Here is a 21,823-nt window from a genome sequence, read left to right on the forward strand (position 1 = left end):
CTTTGACCTCCGGTCAGGACACATACAAGAAGCAACCAATGATTACATAAATAACATTTTGGAACAACAAAATCAATGTTTCTCAAATAAAAAAAGTTTAAATAGAATGTTTTATAGCCCTTAAGTAGGTTCTAAATGTTTTTTTTTTTTTAAATATATTTTATTGATTTTTTACAGAGAGGAAGGGAGAGGGATAGAGAGTTAGAAACATCGATGAGAGAGAAACATCGACCAGCTGCCTTCTGCACACCCACTACCGGGGATGTGCCCACAACCAAGGTACATGCCCTTGACCGGAATCGAACCTGGGACCCTTGAGTCCGCAGGCCGACGCTCTATCCACTGCGCCAAACCGGTCAGAGCTCTAAATGTTTTTTGTACTCAAAATACACTATATAAAATTGAATCCACATTGACTGAAATTATTGTATGTTACCCCAAGTCTGTTAATTCTTTTCCTTACCACTCACAAATATTGTTTATGTATTTTGGATATTTGTGAATCTTAAATCTGTTGTTTTCTATCTTCCATTGTCTTTATTTCAAGCTTCTTAGAATATTGCTTTGGAGTATTTTTCTTAGTAAGCACAGGTAGACCTTACTGCCTGGAGATTTGGGTGTTCTAGGATGTGCCACTGACGTGCTGTGTGACTTAGGTCACCCACTTCATTTATTAGAATCTCAAAGAATGGTAAACAGCTAATATTTTTAACCTGTCTCAGCTCAGGAAAACAATTGTAAGAAGATTATACATAAAGATTATAAATCAGCCCCATTGATCAGTTGGAAACCCATAGGAGATAGCCATTTTTGAGATTTATGTTGGAGTGAGAATTTCTTAGCCCCCTGCTTCTGCAGAGGTGTATGTTTATGCCCTGGGCAGTGAGATGGGGAAAGGTAGGTTGAAGCAGTTTTATATAGTTTTAGCATTTTATGGGAAGGGGCTTGGGAAGAGGAAAACAGTGGTTTTCTTACCTTCTTCTTGTCTTCTTTCTGCTTATAAAAGAATCTGCTAGATTAATCCTTTTCTTTCTTTTTTTAAAACCCTCTATTTCTCTAAATATGACTGACCCTTCTGCCTCTTAGTCATTTTCTTCTCATCTCATTCTGAACTGGTGTATTTTTTCCCCTGTCAATATAGTGAAGATGAATGAAACTTCACAAAACGGGGGCCTTGTCAGATGGTGTGCTGGACTGGGCTCTAGTACATGATTCCCTTTTTGATATCTCACCCATATTAGCTGGCTGTGAATTGCCCCCAGAGGAGAATGAAAACATCTTGCAAAAACCTTATCAAGATGTGTGAGGTTACATATTAAACAGGTTTAATATGCTTGGAGGTCAATAGCTAATGGAAACTTAGTAATCATTAATGGCAATTAAGAGTCTGTTAATTACTGTTAATTACTATAGTAGGACATATACAAAGAGCAAGCCAAAGAGTATTTTTCTTTAAAATTTACAAAGGATGAGGCAGATGCCTATGGTCACATATCTGTTATGGGCATTACTTGGGGAGTTATCTGACTCTCTTTGATAAGTCTAACAGTGAGTTTGAAAATGAGGGATTGGCAGTTTATACCCTTTGCTGGGTCATGCTGGTACACATGACCTAGTCAAGTTCCTTTCAACTCTTTGGTTGTGGACAAGTAACCAAGCGATGTGAGCTGCAAACAGGGAGAACTGAATATTCTCAAACAACCTAGTGTGATGATAAAATAAAACCCAACATATGCAAAGGATGTACATTTGAGGATTGTGTATTAATGTTTCTGCAAGATAATTAGGCATAAAGGGTAAGCATTTAATCAACGATACAGTGGCATTACCAACACCTGGTTAAATCAAGGTATTATAGTGTTTATTTTCTTATTTTGATATTTAAAAGATATTTCTCATTGTCAGTATTGATGGTTTTTACCAAAACCCTGCAATTTCATCCTAACCTATGTTGAGCTCATTAACATTTACACACACATTAAAGCACAGAAGTCTGGGCTGAGGCTTCCCAGCGTCAAGGCTTCCCCTTGATGTAAGTACTTTCAGTTCCTCAGGCTTAGGGTGTGCTGTCTTAGACCATATGTTTCCTCCGTTCTCTTCACTTTTGTCCATCAACACAGGCCCGTGGGGTTCTTGGGCGGTGTGACCATGTAGCTTTCCCAAATGGGTATTTGCAGTGGAGAGCCTATTGCCCAAAGCAGTGGATGGCCCAAGTGTCAAGAGTAACAGTATCACACTGCTTTCTGGGTTACAGTTTGGGAAAACATATGGTGGGCCTGAGGCAGGCGGCGGAAACAGGGGGAGTATGGAAAATGAGTCCATTTCCTATCACTCTGGGCCTCTGGGTCAGAGGAATAGACAAAATTAAACTTAGAGTTGGAAGAGCTTTGGGTCTTCATCACTGGGGAAAGGAGACCTCCTAGTGACCTCTAAACACTCGCTTTCCTCTCAATTCCCAATCAAAGCGAATTTACTTTCCTGATATAAAGCCCAGCATTAAAGACATGTGGCCTCGCCCATAAAATCTCTTGGCTCACAGAGGGGCACTTAACATCCTTTAATGGGGAGAAAGTTCTTTTGTGCCATGTAACCGCTGATGTGAGAGAAGCCTGTTGGACAGCTGGTCAACACTGTATATGATTAACATCAGGCCCTCTCTGGTTTATGGGGAAAAAGGTTAGAGAGGTGATCCTTAGACTTCAAATTTCATGGCTCAATGAAACTTCAAAACAATTTTGAAGACCAAAAGGGTTGTTGCTGACTTACTAGGTTGCCTCCGAAGGGGTGGGGTGAGGGGCAGAAAACCTACTTCTGTCATGAGCATCATTTCAAGAAACAAAGGACATTTAAATACCAAAACAGCCAGAAGGACAAATTCTCAGAAAAAGAAAGGACAGTTCTTTAAATGGAAAATATTTAGCTTTATAAAAAGACTGCTACATCGTCCTAATCTTTCGTTGCCAAGGTCGGGTGCTTGGGTGCCATTGGATTGGAGGGCCCTGGTTTCTGAACAGTGGGGAGGGAACAAGGAACAGGAGGAGGAGGGGTGAGGAAAGTGAACTCAGTAACATTTGACCTCGTGTGCACATTTTCATATCTTGCCCTGGGGATGGATCAAAGTGAAAATGTTGATTCCAAATATTTAAACTTGAGATAGAACACGTTTGTAATATTGTGTTGCCAACTAGCTGCCAGTGTTTCGGTAATGGGTAGATTGATCTTATAGATTCATCTTTAGGATTCATTATCACTGCTGTTTCGTAAGTACGAGAAGTTCTATCATATCCGTAATGTGTACCAGAAAAGCTATCTTCCATTTCACGTATATACTCCCCTCTCATTGCATAACCAAAGGGTATATCAACAGCTCTTTGCCCTTTCCCTTTGGATTATCCTATGTGCTTAAAAGAAGTAGTAAGTCATTTGCATTTCCTAACAGTGTGCCACTCGACAGAAGGTTTAAGTGCCTGGAAGAAGAGTAATTAGCGGCAAATCAGCTTGTGTCTGAAATGTGGCTGATCGCAATATATTTGAGGGTAATTGAAAGCTTGTTGTGTTCATTTTATTTATGGGTTTCCAGGTGAATGCCAAACTCCCGATTGGGACCCCAGATTACATGGCCCCGGAAGTGTTGACAGTGATGAATGGGGACGGAAAAGGTGTCTACAGCCTCGACTGTGACTGGTGGTCAGTGGGAGTTATTGCTTATGAGATGGTGTATGGGAGGTCTCCGTTCACTGAGGGAACTTCGGCCAGAACCTTTAATAACATCATGAATTTCCAGGTAAAGAGCTATTAGTAGATTTTGAGGTAATATTAAGAAATGTTAAAAATTGTGGAATGAGCGTTTGTAATGTAAACCTGCAGTACTGGTTAATAACATAGCAAATACTTATACAGCACTTACTTTATGCCAAAAGCTGTTCTAAACACTTCGTTACTTGTAGTTTATTGACTTTTAGCTGCCAGTAATTAATTGTAAGCCTATGTCATTGTTTTGTGTACCATTAAAAAAGAAAACCTGCTGCCAGGTAATCTTTGATATTTGATTGAGTATAAGATGCATTTTGATTTCAGTGTTGTTAAATGTGAATAAATGTGAGTCTTAGAACTGATGAAATATAGTTTATTAACTTGGCAAATTCTCCAACAACCTGTGAGGTGGATATTGTTATTTTCTTGTAACAGATGAGGAAACCAAAGCACAGAGTAGTTAAGTAACTTGTCCACAATAACATGGAGTCTGGCTTTGCAGTCCATGCTCCTGATGTCATGCTATATACGGCTTCGTAGTGCTGCGAGCTGTCGAATGTGATTGAGGGCATGGATCAGAAATACAGTAATATATATAAAGTAGTATTTAAAACTATTTTCTAATAACTGACTATTCACTACAATGAGCCCATTTCTTAAAGATATGACAAATATAAATGTTTTAGTTTCAACCAAAAGGAAAAAGAGAAGTGTTTTCACAGGTTTTTGTATCTCACCCAATTTCATCTTTCTGGAATACTTAATACATATTTTTCTATGTATAATACATATTTTATATGCTTAATACATGCATAGTTATTTGTTATTCTTGAGTCTCCTCTTGAGTTAAAGTTTCCAGTTAGATGATTCTTGGGGCTAATTTACTCCCTTATTTATTTTAGCCCACCATTCAGCAATGAGTAGATCATACTCACTACATTTAGGTATCAGGTTTACAGTGATGAGCAAGGAGAAGGTTCTCTGCTTTCTTCCTTCCTCATCATACAGAAATCAGAATACATGTATGTGTGCAAAAGCAGAATATAGAGGGAGTGTGCAGGAGGGAGTGATAGGGTGGAAGAGGTAGGCAGGGAAGAAGGGCTCAGGGTGGGCAGGGTTTTCTAGGCAGACAGAACAGCATGATTTGTTCAGGCAGCTTTAAATAGCTCATCATTGTGGGACAGCCAAGAGGGAGATGGGGAATGGAGTGAGATGAAATGGGAAAGGAGCAGGGGTCAAGTCATGAAAAGTATTGAACCCTTGCAAAGAAATGAGGCCTATTCCTGTGAACAGGCCATTTATTTTGGGAGCTTGCCTTTGGTTCAAAGTGAAGAGGGCAGAAAACTTCCTTCTTTAAAAAAAGAAAAAGAAACTTGCATATATGAGAAGTACTTTCTTAACATCGGGCATATGAAGCTGAATTTGCTAAGGAAATTATTTTATTTTTTGGAATAGCGGTTTTTGAAGTTTCCAGATGACCCCAAAGTTAGCAGTGAATTACTGGATCTGATTCAAAGTTTGTTGTGTGGCCAGAAAGAGAGACTGAAGTTTGAAGGCCTTTGCTGCCATCCTTTTTTCTCAAAAATCGACTGGAATAACATTCGTAACTGTAAGTAGACCTGCGGTTCCTTCAATTTTGGGGTTGGGATTCAGAAACACTTGAGAATGATCTGAAATTATTGTGGCCCACAGAAGCTGGTATAAACTATAACAATAAGGGCTTTCATTATCTACTGGATAGAAAAGGCTGATGGTGTAATGCAGCTGTCTGAGTAATTCCACTTTAAAGTTGTTTGCACAGAACTGGGTCACTGGTCAAACTCGGTGGTTATGCGGCCTTTAGAATATTATCCCTCAGAAAGTTAGAAAGATGGAGTTTGAAGGTGGTCACTTGCTTCAATAGAGTTTCCTTCCAGAGGAAAAGTGGGCCTGGGTATTTCATTCACAGGTTAGGACAAGGATTCCGAGATTAGGCAAAGTGCCCAGGTTGCTCTGCTAATGGCCAAGCCTGCATGAAAGCCATCGATGCCTCGCATTTTCATTTGCTTCCCTCTAAAATTTTTGTGTTTGCCCACAAGCATGTAAAATCTATAATGTATACACAGAGTGGATTCATTCATATATCACGTTGTAATGAACTAATGCAAACTAACTTCATTAAAAACAAAGGCCTGATTTATTGTCAACAAAATAAAAATGCTTGGGTTTTTACAAATTGGTGATTTTTTTAAACCTTTTTTTTATTTGGGTGTGTTGTTGATTGAATGTGTTCTAGTGACCTGACCCAGTGATTAGCATAGATTAGCCAGTTGGAAAGCCATTGGCCTGCTTGAGTGTGTTTTATTTTTGCTGATGAGGGGAGGTGAGGAAATGGAAGCCATGTCTAGGTGGCAAAACCAGGCTTCTAGTTGGAACTGTTGTAATTATCACCGCTTGCACCTTTAGCTGGAACGTGTTGGGTTAAGATCCAGTATTGTCCAGTTGAAAGCCATTTTGATGGTTTCTCTAACCTCCCGCCAAAATATTTAAGTAGGTTGCACTTCCATAAGTCTTTCTTGGCTTTTTTTCCCTTCTGGTAGCCACATTGCTTTATTTTTCTAATATTTAGGCATCAACCCCCAACTCTCCATGGTTCTGAGCTTTTAATCAGCAATACATTTTCAGTGCAGTCTTCCTTTTTGCTTTTAGAAAGACGATACAATTTCTGTTAGTTGCTATTCAGATACTTAATCTTTTCTTGCCTTGCCTTCTTATCTCTAATACTAGAGGGCCCGGTGCATGAAATTCATGCATGGCTAGGGTCCTTGGCCTGGCCTGTGATCAGGGCTGATCAGGTTCCCCACCTCCCCACCTCCTCCTCCCCTCTCTCCCTCAGCTGGGGCGCTGCTGGTCACCCACCATGTTCCGTGCTGCCCCTAGTGGTCAGTGCATGTCATAGTGAGTGATAGAACTCCTGGTCTCACGGTCGAGCTCCCGAGGGGACACTTTACATATTAGCCTTTTATACTATATATAGATTCTTGAATAGGCAGCTAATGGTTTATGCATCCACTTGCGGATTATGTCTAAGAACATATCTCCACTCAAGTAAATCAGTGAATAGTGATTAACTTATTTTGTTTTTTTGGTAAACCTTGACTTTTCAGTATTATGTCAGAATTCTCAGATTTTGCCTTAGCTGGTTTGTCTCAGTGGATAGAGTGTCGGCCTGTGGACTGAAGGGTCCCAGGTTCGATTCCAGTGAAGGGCACATGCCCGGGTTGCATGCTCCATCCCCATTGTGGGGCGTGCAAGAGGCAGCCAATTAATGATTCTCTCTCATCATTGATGTTTCTATCTCTCTCTCCCTCTCCTGTCCTCTCTGAAATCAATAAAAATATATTTAAAAAAAAAGAATTGTCAGATTTTGTTCTAGTCTTTTCCTTTCGGGCTTTTTATAGGTTTTAGGCTTTTGGGTTTACAAGTGTAACCACTGTTCAATAAATGATATAGCCCCGTGGAGAATACATGTCAGTGTAGAATGTGGCTCATGCTGTCCATCATGAGGTCCATCTCTGAAGGTCATGGTTGTCTTTGGGAGGAGATGACTTTGTGATGGATTACTAATAGTCTCGGTCATCTTCACACTTGTTGCTGCCATATTTGGCTCACTATTCCTTCTGTGGCTATCTTAATTTTTCCATATCCTAATCAGTGCCCTCTTGCTTTTTCCTTATTTTTAGCACATGTCCCATCCCTTCTCCTCCCCCCGCCCCCACTCATTTGTATAAGGGAATTCTCTTCACCCAACTGAATCCTAATTCTTTTATTAAAATTTATTTTTTAAAGTAAAAATTGTATATATTTAGGATGTACAACATGATGATTTGCTATACATATGCATGATGAAATGATTACTGTAGTCAAGCTAATTAACATATCCATCTCCTCACAGTTACTTTTTTCTCTTACTTTTATTTTTTTGTGGTGAGAGTACCTAAAATCTACTCCCTTAGCAAATTTCCAGACTTCAGTACAGTATTGTTAACTGTAGTAATTCTGTACATTAGATCTCTAGACTTATTCATCCTACATAACTCCAACTTTGTACCCCTTGACCAATATTTCCCTGTTTCCTCCACCTCCCCACCCTGGTAACCAATGTTCTACTCTCTGCCTCTGTGTATTTGACTTTTTTAGATTCTACACAGAATTGAGATCATGCAGCATTTTTCTTTCTGCGCCTGTCTTATTTCCCTTAGCACAGTGTCCTCCAAGTTCACCCATGTTGTTAATATATATATTTCACAGCTTCTGTGTCCATTCATCCATTGACGGACACCTGGTTGTTTTCATATTTTGCTGTTGGGAATAATGCTGCCATGAAATGGGAGCACAGATATCTCTTCGAGGCACTGATTTAATTTCTGTGGGTACATAACTGAAAGGGGCTGGCTGGGCCACATGGTCGTTCTAGTTTTAGCTTTTTTGAGCAACCTCTATAGTGTTTTCCATAATGGCTGTACCAGTTTACATTCCCACCAACAGTGCACAAGGGTTCCCTTTTCTCCACATCCTTGCCAATACTTATCTCTTACCTTTTTTATAATAGCCATCCTCATAGGTATGAAGTGATAGCTCATCGTGGATTTGATTTGTATTTCCCTGATGATTAGTGATGTTAAGCACATTTTCATATAACTGTTGGCCATTTGTATGTCTTCTTTAGAAAAATGTCTTTTCAGGCCCTTTGCCCAGAATCCTGGTTCTTAAAACTTGATGGTTTTTATTGATTTCCAACTCCCAGTATAGTGGCTCTGAAGAGTCATGAAATATGTTGGCTTCAAAAATTTTTCTTTTAATTTTAATAAACTTTTTACTTTGGAATAGTGTTAAATTTAGAGGAAGGTTGCAAAGATAGTACTGAGAGTTCCCGCATACCCTCCTCCCAGTTTCCCCTAATGTTAACATCTTACATAACAATCTCACATTTGTCAAAACTAAGATTAGTAGTTTACTGTTAATAAACTTTAGACTTGCTTCTTATTTCACCAGTGTCCCCACTCATGTTTTCTTTCTTTTTCAGGAACAAAATCCAGGTACCATATTGCAATTAGAGTATTTGTAGTTGCTGGGACTAATCCCATCAACTAATGTAGCTCAGCCAATGGGTGGCATCTTCCTGCCACTGAGGATTATAGTGCCCTTTCCTGGAGGTCCCGTGGCCTCCCTGACCATGCAGAGAGCCATGGGATTAATTTCACCATCTCCTGGCAGGTTTTCTTATTTTCACCAACCTCTGATCCCTGCATATTTGCAGTCAGCTCAGGGCTTTGTGAGTGAGAACATTGCTGGACTCCATGCAATTTGAGCTGTGTTCTCACTGTAACAGAAATTATGCCTTTGTCCAGCCTTTTTTTTTCATAAGCACATGTTGATTGACTTTTGTTAAATAATACACTTGAAGTCATCAAGTTTCCCAAGTTCATGGTTGCTGCTGAAATGCCTCGTGGTTCCAAACTGTTGAATAGTCCACTTTCCACACACAAGAGTGTTCCTTGATGAAAGCAACATTAACCTCTTGGCTGTTTCACCCCTATTTCTTTTTTTTCTTGTTGTAACTAAAGGAAGTACTGCTTAACACAGCAGGTAATCTTCTAAAACTCATTATCTCAAGAGGTGGTCTTGGCTGGATATATAAATGCAGTTTAAGAAGGGTCTGGGCAAATTTATGAATGACAGAGTTGGGAATGGCTTCTGAGAGAAACTTGGACAAGTCTTGGCTTTGACACTGAAGTCAGATGGAGCATCTGTGCCCCCCTGGGTCCTGCCCCTGGGGGGTGATATGGGCACCACCAGGACTCTGACCCAACTCAGCAATGCTTATTCTCCCAGCAAGCAACCTCTGTGATGAGTCACTGCCACACTAATGCTCACCAGGTGCCTATTACTCTGATGCTTCGTTCCCAGCTTCACATAATCAGATGTAAGGTTGGGTTTTCATCTGCTTATTATTATTATCATTATTTCAAGGCTGCTTTCCAAGTTTTAGTCTGGGGCCTCTTCAGTGTACTATGTTTCTTGGGCTATGCAGTTCTGGTGATGTTTCAGGTGTTGGTCCGGAGTCTGGTTGTACCCACGCTGATTTTGGGCTCTGGAAAGCTGAAGTCAGTCAAGCTCCTCTTTCATGCCTTTGGGGTCGCACCTGCCTTTCCTGGCATCATGCACCTGCTCTTATCAGGGGGGAAGCATAGCAGTCTGGTGCACTCTTCCAGTTACACCTTCCAAAACATATCCCCCGCCCCCCCCGGCCCCCACCCCCCAAAGGCATGATGATGTCAGTGCAAGTAGCACCTTTGCACCTCTTATCCAAGACAACCAAGTCTCGACACTGAGACATGCATAATGGGAGTATTGATTATGGATTATTTCCTAGAACATCTGTGGCTGTTGCTCTAGAGAACTTGTATTGTCTGTTGCTTATGACATGGACTTTTTCTTTTCATTTGCCTTTCTTTCACCATTCTCAGGAAGGCACAGTCCTTGAAAAATTATTCTGAGTTTTCAGGTCCTTAACATTTGTTAGCAGAGAGTACATTTTGTTTTGATCTGGGAGTGCCTCTGGTGGTCCCTTGCCGATGAATACTGAGATATTCCCCTGTCAGATAGGTTTCTCACTCTCTCTCTCTTTTTTTTTTTTTTTTTGGCTGATGATCATTGTTTGCTATCTGAATAGTGAAACTACAAGGTCATAATCCTGTGGATGCTCACTTAACCTGAGGGATGACAGCATTTGGTTTAAAGGAGAGGAGGTCTATTTCTTCTTAGCCTCAGGTGAAATTCTACATATTGTTGTGTGTAGAAATAAGCACTATGTAACTAACCCATTGGGTGTTTTACTCCAGTCCCTCTGTATGATAGGAAATGGCACCTATTCTGAGTCAACTACTAGGTATTTAAGTATATCACACCATATTACTTTAAACAATTCTGTCAGAGGTAAGGATTTTTATACCCATTTCACAGATGTGGACATTGTGGTAACTTATCCCAGGTCATATAGCAAGTGAGTGAGAGGGGCCAGATTTGGGTTGAGGTCTAGAGCCCATGCTCTTTCTATAATAACATGCATGCCCTAGCAGAAGTAATTGTGATTTGTAATGATGACATATCATAAACCATGTCACACTATAGATGGTTTAATCTCTGTGTCTGTTTACGCATATTAGTAACTAGAGGCCTGGTGCACAAAATTCGTGCACTTGGGGGGTGGGGGGAGCGGTTGCCTCTTGCAGTCCGGGAATGCCCCTGGGGGGTGGTCCTGGTGGTGCGCAGTCGAAAATCCATAATCGATACTCCCATTATGCCTGCGCCCTCTCACAGTCCAGGAGCCATCAGTTGGACATCCTTAGTGTTGCCATGGAGGCGGGAGAGGCTCCTGCCACTGCTGCTGTGCTTGCCAGCTGTGAGCCCGGCTTCTGGCTGAGTGACGCCCCCCCCCCCCCCCATGGGAGCGCACTGACCACCACGGGGCAGTTCCTGCGTTGAGCGTCTGCCCCTGGTGGTCAGTGCACGTCATAGCGACCAGTTGTTCTGCCGTTCAGTTGATTTGCATATTAGCCTTTTATTATATAGGACTAGGCGCCCGGTGCACGAAGATTCATGCACCGGGGGGTGGGTCCCTCAGCCCAACCTGCACACTCTCCAATCTGGAGCCCTTAGGGGAGCCCTCTCCAATCCGGGAGTTTCTTTCTGTCTTTGCAATCATATGAGCGAATTGTCTGAGACCCCAACCCAGTTTGGTTTTGTGCTCAAAAAATAGTAGAGGTCTTTTTTTTTACTTTGCTCCATTGGTGGAGATTTCCTAGAAGTTGCAGGATATCTTCCTTTTAATTTTTCCTCAACACTCTGACTTTACTTATGTCTCTCACCTTTGCTTTCCCTCCATCCCCCACCCACACCAGTAACTTGCTCCAGGCTCACTTTGCTCTGGTGTCTAGGAGATTGCACAACGCATCTGCCACCAGAACTACGATTCTCAGCATTCCTGGTGCTCCCGGCACTCTGGGCTTCCGCTTCTGGTCCAGGGGCTGCCACCAGAACTACGATTCCCAGAATTCCTGGTGCTCTCTGCGCTCTTGGTTTTCGCTTATGGTCCAGGGGCTGCAGAAACAAAAAGGATTGGGAACTTCAGCTGCCCCTAGGCCGGGCTGACAGGACCAGACACTCCAATGGCTTCCCTGGGACCCAGGCCGCTCGGTGCCTGCACAGGTAGGCCCGGAGCAGCCAAAGGGCGGGAATGCCCCGCCCCCCAGCTACTCGGCGCATGCGTGCTGCCCACAGGCCTGCCATGGCAATGTGGAGGGCATTCCTGCCCCTCCCCCAGCCACTCGGCACCTGTGTGCGTGCGCACTGCCCACAGGCCCGCCATCTTTGTTGGGTTAATTTGCATACTTGCTCCTGATTGGCTGTGGGGCATCCTGAAGGTATGGTCAATTTACATATCTGTCTTATTATTAATGTAGATTGCAGTAATTTTTGGATGTACAAGACTCATCATGATATTGAGTACCTACAATGTCTAAGGGCTACATTGGGTGCTGTAGCTCTATAGGTGAATAAATTTGGATATGACCCTGTCTTCATGGAGCTTATAGTCTAAGTCAGCCGTGGGCAAACTACGGCCCGCGGGCCGGATCCGGCCCGTTTGAAATGAATAAAACTAAAAAAAAAAAAGACCGTACCCTTTTATGTAATGATGTTTACTTTGAATTTGTATTAGTTCACACAAACACTCCATCCATGCTTTTGTTCCGGCCCTCCGGTCCAGTTTAAGAACCCATTGTGGCCCTCGAGTCAAAAAGTTTGCCCACCCCTGGTCTAAGTGTTAGAGCCTTTGCTTAGATAGAGCTATGGTTCTGTTAAAATTGCTGTACCTCAAAAGGTAGAAAGTTTAATGCTTAGTTGGTCATTCTGGCTTACTGAACCACCAATGCTTGATTTTAAACAAAATGTAGACCAAGACCCAGTGACCCCTTTCTATAGCGTTCTGTTCTTTCTGCTAATTGCTTACCCTTCCCACACCTCAGATTTAGCCTGGGAAAGGACAATCACTGCTGGATCAATGACCTACTTCTAAAATCGGGGTTTATAGTCTTGAGATGAATTGAGAGGACTGGACTCATGTTTTCTGTTTATTTAGAACAGGATTTCTCAACCTGGGCACTATTCACATTTGGGACCAGGTAATTCTTCGTTGTGGGGGCTGTTGTGTGAATTGTAGCATGTTTAGCCGCACCTTTGGCCTTTACCCATAGAGGTCATCCCTGCAGTTGTGACAACCAAAAATGTCTCCAGATATTTATTGCCCAGTGTCCCTTAGGGACACAGTCCCCCCCAGTTCAGAATCATTGATTTAAAAGAATCGACCGGTTGTTACCAGGAGAGAGTATCACAGTAATCGGAATCCCTCAAGATTGCTGTTGGCTGACAAGCAGTGGAGCCGTCGTCTGGGGTCAGTGGGACCTTGCTGGGCAGCGTGTGGACCGTGGACCAGCAGCATCAGCATCACCTGGGAGCTTGTTAGAGATGCAGAGACTCATGCCCCACCTGCTAAGCCAAAGCTGCATTTTAATAAGGTCCCCAGGAATCAGATTCCTGTGCATATTAGCGTTTGTGGTGCTTGGCAAGAGGAGAAAATTAGATCTGAGTTTCTTGTTCATGTTTGTGGAATCTTCTTAGTTTTGTGCTCAGGTCAGGCTACGGGGAAACTGCTTTTTGGTAAGAACTTCATTGGGTGGATGAAAATGCTTAGAAATGCCAAACTTTAGGTTTTGCTTTTGAGGAATTGAAAGTTCTCCCTCAGGTGGGCTTTATATCCTTCATGACTCAAGATGGTGGTTTAACTTAATCTTCACCTGCTGATAGCAAATGGCTGTAAAAAGGCAGTTTTATGCCTTCCCACACTGCAGCTAACTGTCATTTTATATTTACCTTTAATTAAGGATGGATTAAGTTTTTCATCATTAACACTTCTTTATTTGCGTATTATACTGCCATGCCATTTATTGAGCACCTGCTATGTGCTAAAGGCTCTGCAAAATACTTTATGCATGTTATTGTTTCATTTACTTCTCCCCAAACCTCTGTGAGACAGGTACAATTATTAGTCCCACAGTACAGATGAGGATACTAAGGCCTAAAGAGATGAAGCCGCTTGGTGACTGTCACCGAGCCAGGCGTTGGCAGTGGCAGAAGTCAAATCAGATCTCCCTGACTCCAAGCTCTCTTAGCTTTTATTTATTTGAAAAGTAGTACAGTCCCTGGTAAAACATTCCAGTGTCAAGGAAGGTTATACAATGAAAAACATCTTCCCACCACACACCCAGTTCCTCTCCCTACAGCGAACCACTACTGCCAAATTTTTGTATAACTTTCCATAATATTTTCTGTTAATATAAACGACAGCACAGCCTGTACTCTGAACAGCATCATTATACTGCCTCTCAAGAATTCAGGAGTATTTATTGTCAGGTTATTTTCCTGCATCATTGGAATAAATGAGGGGAAAGTCTTTGCAAAACCCTACTGTGTTTATCCTTTGAATTTGCCACTCTGACTATTGATTTCAAATGAGCAGTGCTTTCTTCTCAAATGAAAAGCCACTTACGGTTTTAATATGAATATTTCAGTTATTTATTTTAGTGTTCTGTTTTTCAGATAGCATTCTCTCAATGGCTTGTGCAGTGTGTGTGTGTGTGTGTGATTTGAGCCTTTTTAAGGTCTCCTATCATTTGAGCAGGCTTCTGGCCATGTGTTGTTTTATAAAATAGTTTGAGGACGGTGGTAGATGCACTTCTCTGTTAGCCTTGGGTGGCCCCTTAAATGTACTAGTATCTCCCTGTCAGACACTCACCCAGTCACTTCAGGGGCAGGAGGAAGGGAGGAAAAGGAGCTGCTTGGGGAACTGGTATAAGGAGGGTAGAAAGAGGGAGGATGGTATAGTAGTGATGGCAGAAACAAAACTTACTGGACCACCTGCTAAAACCTAAAGAAGGAATAATGAAGACATGTAGTCAGAAGCTTTTACAGTCTTATGGGATATTCAGGTGGATATTGATGTGTCTCTTGAGGGCTGTTCTTTTTTTAGAGAGTAAGTCATTGACAAGAGAAAATAGACTAAAAAGAGCTAAATGCTTATGAATTAAAATGATAAGATTTCATTCTAGAAGCTACATCCAGATGTTAAATATATGTAATATTTCACTTCATTCCAAGATAAGTTGGAACAAGCTTATTTTAGTTATAATTGCAGTATTAAAAGTATACAAAATAAATGTAGAAATCTGGGTGGTAGAAATATCAGGGTAAGAAAATAAAATCAGGGTCAAAGGTGAAAACAAGCAAGTGCCTGTCAGGTTGCTAGAAGACAGATTTGGTACTCTCAGCCTTCTAGTGGCCACAGCAGAAAATATTATGAACAGTCCCCCGAGCCTCAGTTCTACGAGAAAGAGACCTAGAATAGTTTGCTCAGAAAAGATTGGATTTTCTGGATACTGAGCCTTGAGGAACTTCCCCATAAATGAGACCCCTTGTGACTTGGTGGGCCACATCCTTCCAATACATGCCCTGGGGACTTCCCTATGATTCTTCCTATAGTGCCTCTTCGTGTAAGCCAACAATGCAATGCTAAGTTCCAGTTCAGTTAATCAACTCTAAACGAGGTAAATTAGTGCCTTTTCTGGGAGAAGATGGGAAACAGGAAATAGGTTTGTAGAGAAAGCCCATAAATTGGAATCCATAGCCCTTAAATTCTCACTTGCCAGAAAACCTTCCACAACCAAGCAGTCATGGAAATGATTTGGCCAAAGATTCAAAATTATATTAAACATCTGGGACTATATTCAGCAGCCAACTTCCCAGTCAGCTCTGTGAAGTGTGGTGATTGCATTTACGTACATATTCAGAGGGCGATGTTTGGATAGAATTAAAGAGGGCAATTGGCAGGAGTCAAAGATATTAAAGCCTGGGACAAAGATGAGGAGGTCCAGGTTGTTCATGACTGAGGGCTTGGCAATGATTTTCAGTGTCTCACTTCAGAGAAAAGTGTGGCCAACTCTGTTGATCCCTGCTGATAGAAAGGAAAGGTATAGCATTGACACTTTGGATTCTAAGACCCACCCTCTGTCCCTCAAAATTCTGACTAACAAAGGACACACACAAAGAACTGGTAGCCAGATAGGGACAGAAATATCCACTTTATTCTTGGCAAGGCAAGTGCTCAGTAACCTTCGACGTAGGGGTCTGTTAAATTCACCTACCCTATTGAACAGAGAAGAATGGAGGCCTTCCCTCATAGACAGGGAGGCCTTGCTCAGTGGCCCTGATGGAAATAAGGAGGACAAGCGTGGTCACTTGGTTGAGTGCCTGCTGCATCTGGACATGGGCAATAAAACAGGAAGTGGTAAGCCTGGTTCTTGTTTTCGCAGTAACCCTGTGCGCCACTAAAACACAGCCTGCTGAATGTCCAAGTCCTTCCTTGGGGGAGGGGTGAATTAAAGGGTGAGACTACATGTGTTTATTCTACACTCCTACCTCATGGGATGAAGGAGCCTGGGTGGAAGCTCCTTAGAGCAGGAGAGAATTGGGGACAAAATATTCTCCCTTCCCATCACCACCCTCAAGATATGAACATATCCATCACCCCCAAACGTTTCCTCATGCCCCTTGTAACTCTTCTCTACCACCTCTCCCCCTCCCTTCCCTTGCCCTCAGACCATGACTGACCTGCCTCTGTCACTCCAGTTTATATTTTCTAAACTTTATATTAAACCATGCAATATGTACTTATTTTATCCGGCTACTTTCATTTATAATTATTCTGAGATTCATCCACATTGTAGGACGTATCATTATTTCATTTCTTTTTATTGCTAAGTAGTAGTTCATTGTATGGATATACCACAATTTGTTTATCCTTTCATCTGCTGATAGACATTTGGATTGTTTCTAGTTTTTGAAATATAGCTTCTGTGAACACTTGTGTACAAGTCTGTGGACACATGCATTCATTTGTCTTGGACAAATGCCCACGAGTGGAATGGCTGGATCATAGATGTATGCTTAACTTTTTAAGAAAGTGCCAAAGTTTTTTAAAGTGGTTGTGCCGTTTTATATTCCTACTGACAGTGTATGAGAAATCTAGTTTCTCCACATCTTGCCAGCACTCCAGTTGGATGTAAAGCCACTCATATCTTGGAATATAGTCAGCTATGGAGATGGGCTTACATTAAAAACATTTCCCCCCATGTCATTGACTTGATGAAGTGAGGTCATTGTCTTATAGAACATCCCCACTGTTGCCTCTGCTTTCTCAGTAGGGATGATGGTGGTGGTGGTTTTGTATTTGCTCTTCCAGCCCCTGTAAACTGGAAGGCAGCTCCAAAAACTAAAATGGATTCTGATTTGACTTTTTTTTTGGCAAGAATATCTAGTAGAGGGGCTTCTCTGGTCTAAGGTGGGACAAGAGGAGCATCGAAAAGACTGCAGTGAAGACATCAACTATATAAAAATTCATGACTTCACACCAATAACTGAAAAAGAAATCTTATTGGTTATTTCTGGCCATGGCTGAGGGCCCCCACTCTCCAACTCATTACTCTGAATGTTCCTAAATATAGGGCAAGACCCAAGCATTTATCTTGCCTTCCTATTCGAACTATCTTCTAGGGCAGGGATGGGCAAACTTTTTGACTCGAGGGCCACAATGGGTTCTTAAACTGGACCGGAGGGCCGGAACAAAAGCATGGATGGAGTGTTTGTGTGAACTAATATAAATTCAAAGTAAACATCATTACATAAAAGGGTAAGGTCTTTTTTTTTTTTTTAGTTTTATTCATTTCAACGGCCGGATTCGGCCCGCGGGCCGTAGTTTGCCCACGGCTGTTCTAGGGTAACTAAATTGTTGATGTGCTAATAAATGCAGAAGGAATGACAATTAGAAAACCATCATTTTGTAGCCCTTAATAAAATAATGGCTGTAGGCAGTGGTCATCAGTGACCATTCATTGAAAGATTGGAGGGACCTTTATCGTGGAGGGAACAGGCTGATATCATTGGAATTCGTTTCATTGGGTCTTTCTTAACATCACAAGAAGGGAAACAAGCAGACATCGTGTGCCCTCTAATATCATGTACTAGTACGTAGCCAACACACCCTGGGGAGTATTCTTGCCAAAAGAATGGAATATGAATATACGGAAGGCCCTGGATTTAACTGCCAGTTTATAGGAGACATGCAGGACAGAAAACATGTCAAACAAGTCAAAAAAGTAAAACCAACCAAGTGCAGAATGTGGGAAATTTTATAGGGACATGTGATCCAGTTTCTTAAACCAATTAATAGCATTAAATGGTATAGATTAGGTGGTACACCAGCTGAATCAGTGTATGAACCTTGGTTGGATCCTGCTTCAAACAAACCAACTGTGAAGAAACAGTTTTGGGACAATTGGAGAAAGTCTAACACAAACATGGTATTAGAAAATGTTGAAGAGTTGCTATTAACTTTGTTGGGTGCGTGATAGTATTGTGTGTGTGTGTGTGTGTGTGTGTGTGTGTGTAAGTCCTTTTGTATTAGAGCAGTGGTTCTCAACTGAGGGCAGTTTTGCCCTCCAGGGGACATTTAGAAATGTCTGGAGGTATTTTTGGTTGTCATGACGGGAGGTGCTATTGGCATTAGTGGGTCCCGGTTGTGGATACGGGTAACCTATAATACACCTGGCAGCCCCCTACAACAAAACAGCTGGGAAACCCTGCTTAGAGATATCTCCTGCAGTAATGATGGGCAAAACGATAGGATCTCTGGGGTTTGCCTTTAATAATCAACAAGCATCAGACAAGGTAGGGGTGGGGTGAGATGCAATGGAAGGTGATGGGCACATGGGAATTCATTTTTCTACCTTACTGCTTCTGAGCATGTGAAAGTTTTCATAGCAAAAATTTTAAAAATAAAATTTGAAAATGTTGGAGGAAAGGATACTACAGAGTCTTGAGGGCAGCAAAGAATGAATCAAATCCAGTGTGTTCTTGGCTGTAAGTAATTCAGTTGTTGAGATTGAGGGTGAGCAGATTCTAGGGAATGGAAGCCGATGAACCAGCTCATGTGCTTTTGTTTAAAGTATAGTCTGGGGCTTCCACCTGGGTCCCAAACTGGATCTATCCAAACCCCACTTTGCAGAGAAATGCCCAGCTGCAGTGTGAATAGGTCTGTCTTTGGAGTGTGTTCTAGCCTGTATAGATGTGTCACAGGCCACTGAGCACCTAGATTGAGAGGGAAGGGAGAAACAAAGCAAAAGGAAGAGTTCGAAATCTGGTTCAAGTGCCACCAGAACTGAGAGAAAGTGTCTCTGACGTACAATTCTGTGGGGAGCGTAAGTTGTTACCCAAGAACTTGCTAGTAAGTAGCCCAGTAGGGACACGGCTTTTGAGAATGGTGAGTTTCAGACAGAGCTCACAACCCCCTCGAGATCTTGTCTTTGCCATCAGAGAGGAACTCTGCTCAGCAGCTGGCAGCCAGACCCTAGCACCTGGCGATGGATTGACGACAGCATACTCCAGTGACTCTAACTTCCTTTTCATTTACTGTGAAGCTACATTATGAAAATCACCAGCCAAATCAACATTGCCCTAAAGCAGCGGTTGCGACCCCTTTGGGGGTCGAACAACCCTTTCACAGGGATCGCCTAAATACATCCTGCATATCAGATATTTACATGACGATTCATAACAGTAGCAACATTACAGTTATGAAGTAGCAATGAAAATAATTTTATGGTTGGGGGTCACCACAACGTGAGGAACTGTATTAAAGGGTCGAGGCATTAGGAAGGTTGAGAACCACTGCCCTAAAGTCTTTTTATGACTCTTTTGGGAAGTCAAGAGATGGGATAACTTTTAATTTACTTAACTCTATTGGAAACTGGTTATGATTTGTCTTCTTTTTGAATAACTTATACAATATATCATTTGGATGAATTATACCTGATCGCCTCCCACCTGGAGGCTGTAAGGAATATAACCTGTTCTCATGGGCTCCGTTACTTCTGTGTATTTAGTAATTAGCTCTATTTGCCTATCCCTGACGTATTCTCTTGGTTCATTCTCAGGAGACCTCTGATATTGGGTTAGCTTGCTCTTTCTATCATAACCCTTTTCTCTTGGAATTAGAGCTGGTCATTGATATTTTTAAAATGATAACAAATACTGCCCTTGCATCAGTTGTTACATTTTGCCTTTTCTTTCCGTTGCCCATCTCCTGTTAACCCACACCATGTCTGTTTCTGTTATCACTTCCTTTGGATAGAATTTGTCATGTTGACTATTGTAGACTTGTCCTTTAGAGGTTTCTGGCGTCGACCTCCCAACTATCACTACGAACATATCAGTCTCGGGAACTGACACCAGCGCAGCACTCTAAGACTCTCTCTAATAATCCCTCCTGTCAGTCCAATCCAGGATCCCCCCTTTCGAGGTTCAGCCAAGATTTCACTTTCACGGACTTTGCAGCCTCATTACCTACAGCTTCTCGGGCAGCCGCTCTGTGGCTTATCTAAAGTAGCACTCTTCCCCGCACTTCAGCCACGAAGACACCTTTTAACCAACTCTTGAGATTCATTCACCTCCATGACACTTCCCTTCAGGAACACACAAAACGTCCTGTATCCCCGTCTTCAAAACTCGCTCTCACTCCACTGATGTATTCTTGACTATTCACACCTATATCCTGACCTCTCAACAACAGAAATTGCTTCCCTTTCACTTATTTTGCAGTTCTGTGTTTTTAACACAGGTAAGTGCAATCCCAGTGGCCCCTCAGATTTTAAGGAACTGAAAGATAGCTTATTTTTTAGTAGTCTTCCTGATAGGTTTGAACATAGCAACTACTTAATTAGTTAAGTATTTTTTTTAATGTATTTTTATTGATTTCGGAGAGGAAGGGAGAGGGAAAGATAGTAGAAACATCAATGATGAAAGAGAATCATTGATCGGCTGCCTCTTGCACGGCCCCTACTGGGGATTGAGCTCGCAACCTGGGCATGTGCCCTGACTGGGAATCGAACAGTGACCTCCTGGTTCATAGGTGGATGCTCAACCACTGAGCCACATGGCCAGACTAATTTTTACTTACTGATTGATTTTAGAGAGAGAAGAAAGGAGGGGAGAGAGAAAGAGAGAGAGAGAGAGAGAAACATTGACTTGTTGTTCCACTTATTTATGCATTCATTGATTGATTCTTGCATGTGCCCTGACTGGGGATTGAACCCATGACCTTGGCGTACCGGGGTGATGCTCTAACCAACTGAGCTACCCAGCCTGGGCTAAGCAGTGCTTTTTAAGGTGCAGCACATCATGGTAGATGGAATAAAGTTGCAAATGTTTTTGATTTAATATTATTGAATGCCCACTATGTTTTAGGCACAGTCCTGATTCATTATATTGATTTATGTGCCATTGTCCTTTATGACACTGCGTTGGCTGTTATTCATCTTCTACCTCTGCCACACACAACTCAGCACCAGTGTCTGTGACCACAGTGATGATTAAAAGTCATAGGAGTTTTATGAGCCATATCTAGGCTCAGGTGTTTTTATTTACATACTAGAGGCCCAGGGCACAAAAATTGTGCATGGGTAGGGTTCCTAGGCCTGGCCTGTGATCAGGGCCGATCTTCCTCGGCTGCTGGCAGCTGGCCCCATGCCCCCACCACTGACGCTGGTCGTCCTCTGTGTATGGGGCGACTGACGGGGCAATCGGGGCCCTTGCACCTGCCTTGGCCTGGCAACACCTGCATCTGCCATCACCCACCCCTGGTTCCCCGTTCCCCATCAAGCGATTGGGGCCTGCGGGCTGAGGGCAGCTCCTGCATTGAGCGTTTGCCCCCTGGTGGTCAGTGTGCGTCATAGCAACCAGTGGTTCTGCCGACCCTTCGTTCTGCCACCCCGTCGATTTGCATATTACGCTTTTATATATATAGATTTTATGTGTCAATTCTTCATGACTAAATTGGGTCTCCTAAAGTGGCATATTGCAT

At 42.3% G+C, this 21,823-nt stretch overlaps 1 protein-coding gene across 3 annotated transcripts in view; it reads left to right on the top strand.

Moving 5' to 3' along the window:
- CIT (citron rho-interacting serine/threonine kinase) overlaps positions 1–21,823 on the top strand; it is a 161,518-nt gene that overhangs the window by 33,988 nt on the left and 105,707 nt on the right. For all 3 annotated transcript variants that reach the window (XM_070400230.1, XM_070400231.1, XM_070400232.1), the window contains exons 8-9: positions 3,581–3,784; positions 5,209–5,362. In XM_070400230.1, the coding sequence (XP_070256331.1) occupies positions 3,581–3,784; positions 5,209–5,362 (358 nt within the window). The remainder of the gene's footprint in view (positions 1–3,580; positions 3,785–5,208; positions 5,363–21,823) is intronic.

The sequence above is a fragment of the Myotis yumanensis genome, unplaced genomic scaffold, assembly GCF_028538775.1.
Source record: "Myotis yumanensis isolate MYYU_CA2020_CCGP unplaced genomic scaffold, mMyoYum1.0.hap1 SCAF_19, whole genome shotgun sequence".
NCBI lineage: Eukaryota > Metazoa > Chordata > Mammalia > Chiroptera > Vespertilionidae > Myotis > Myotis yumanensis.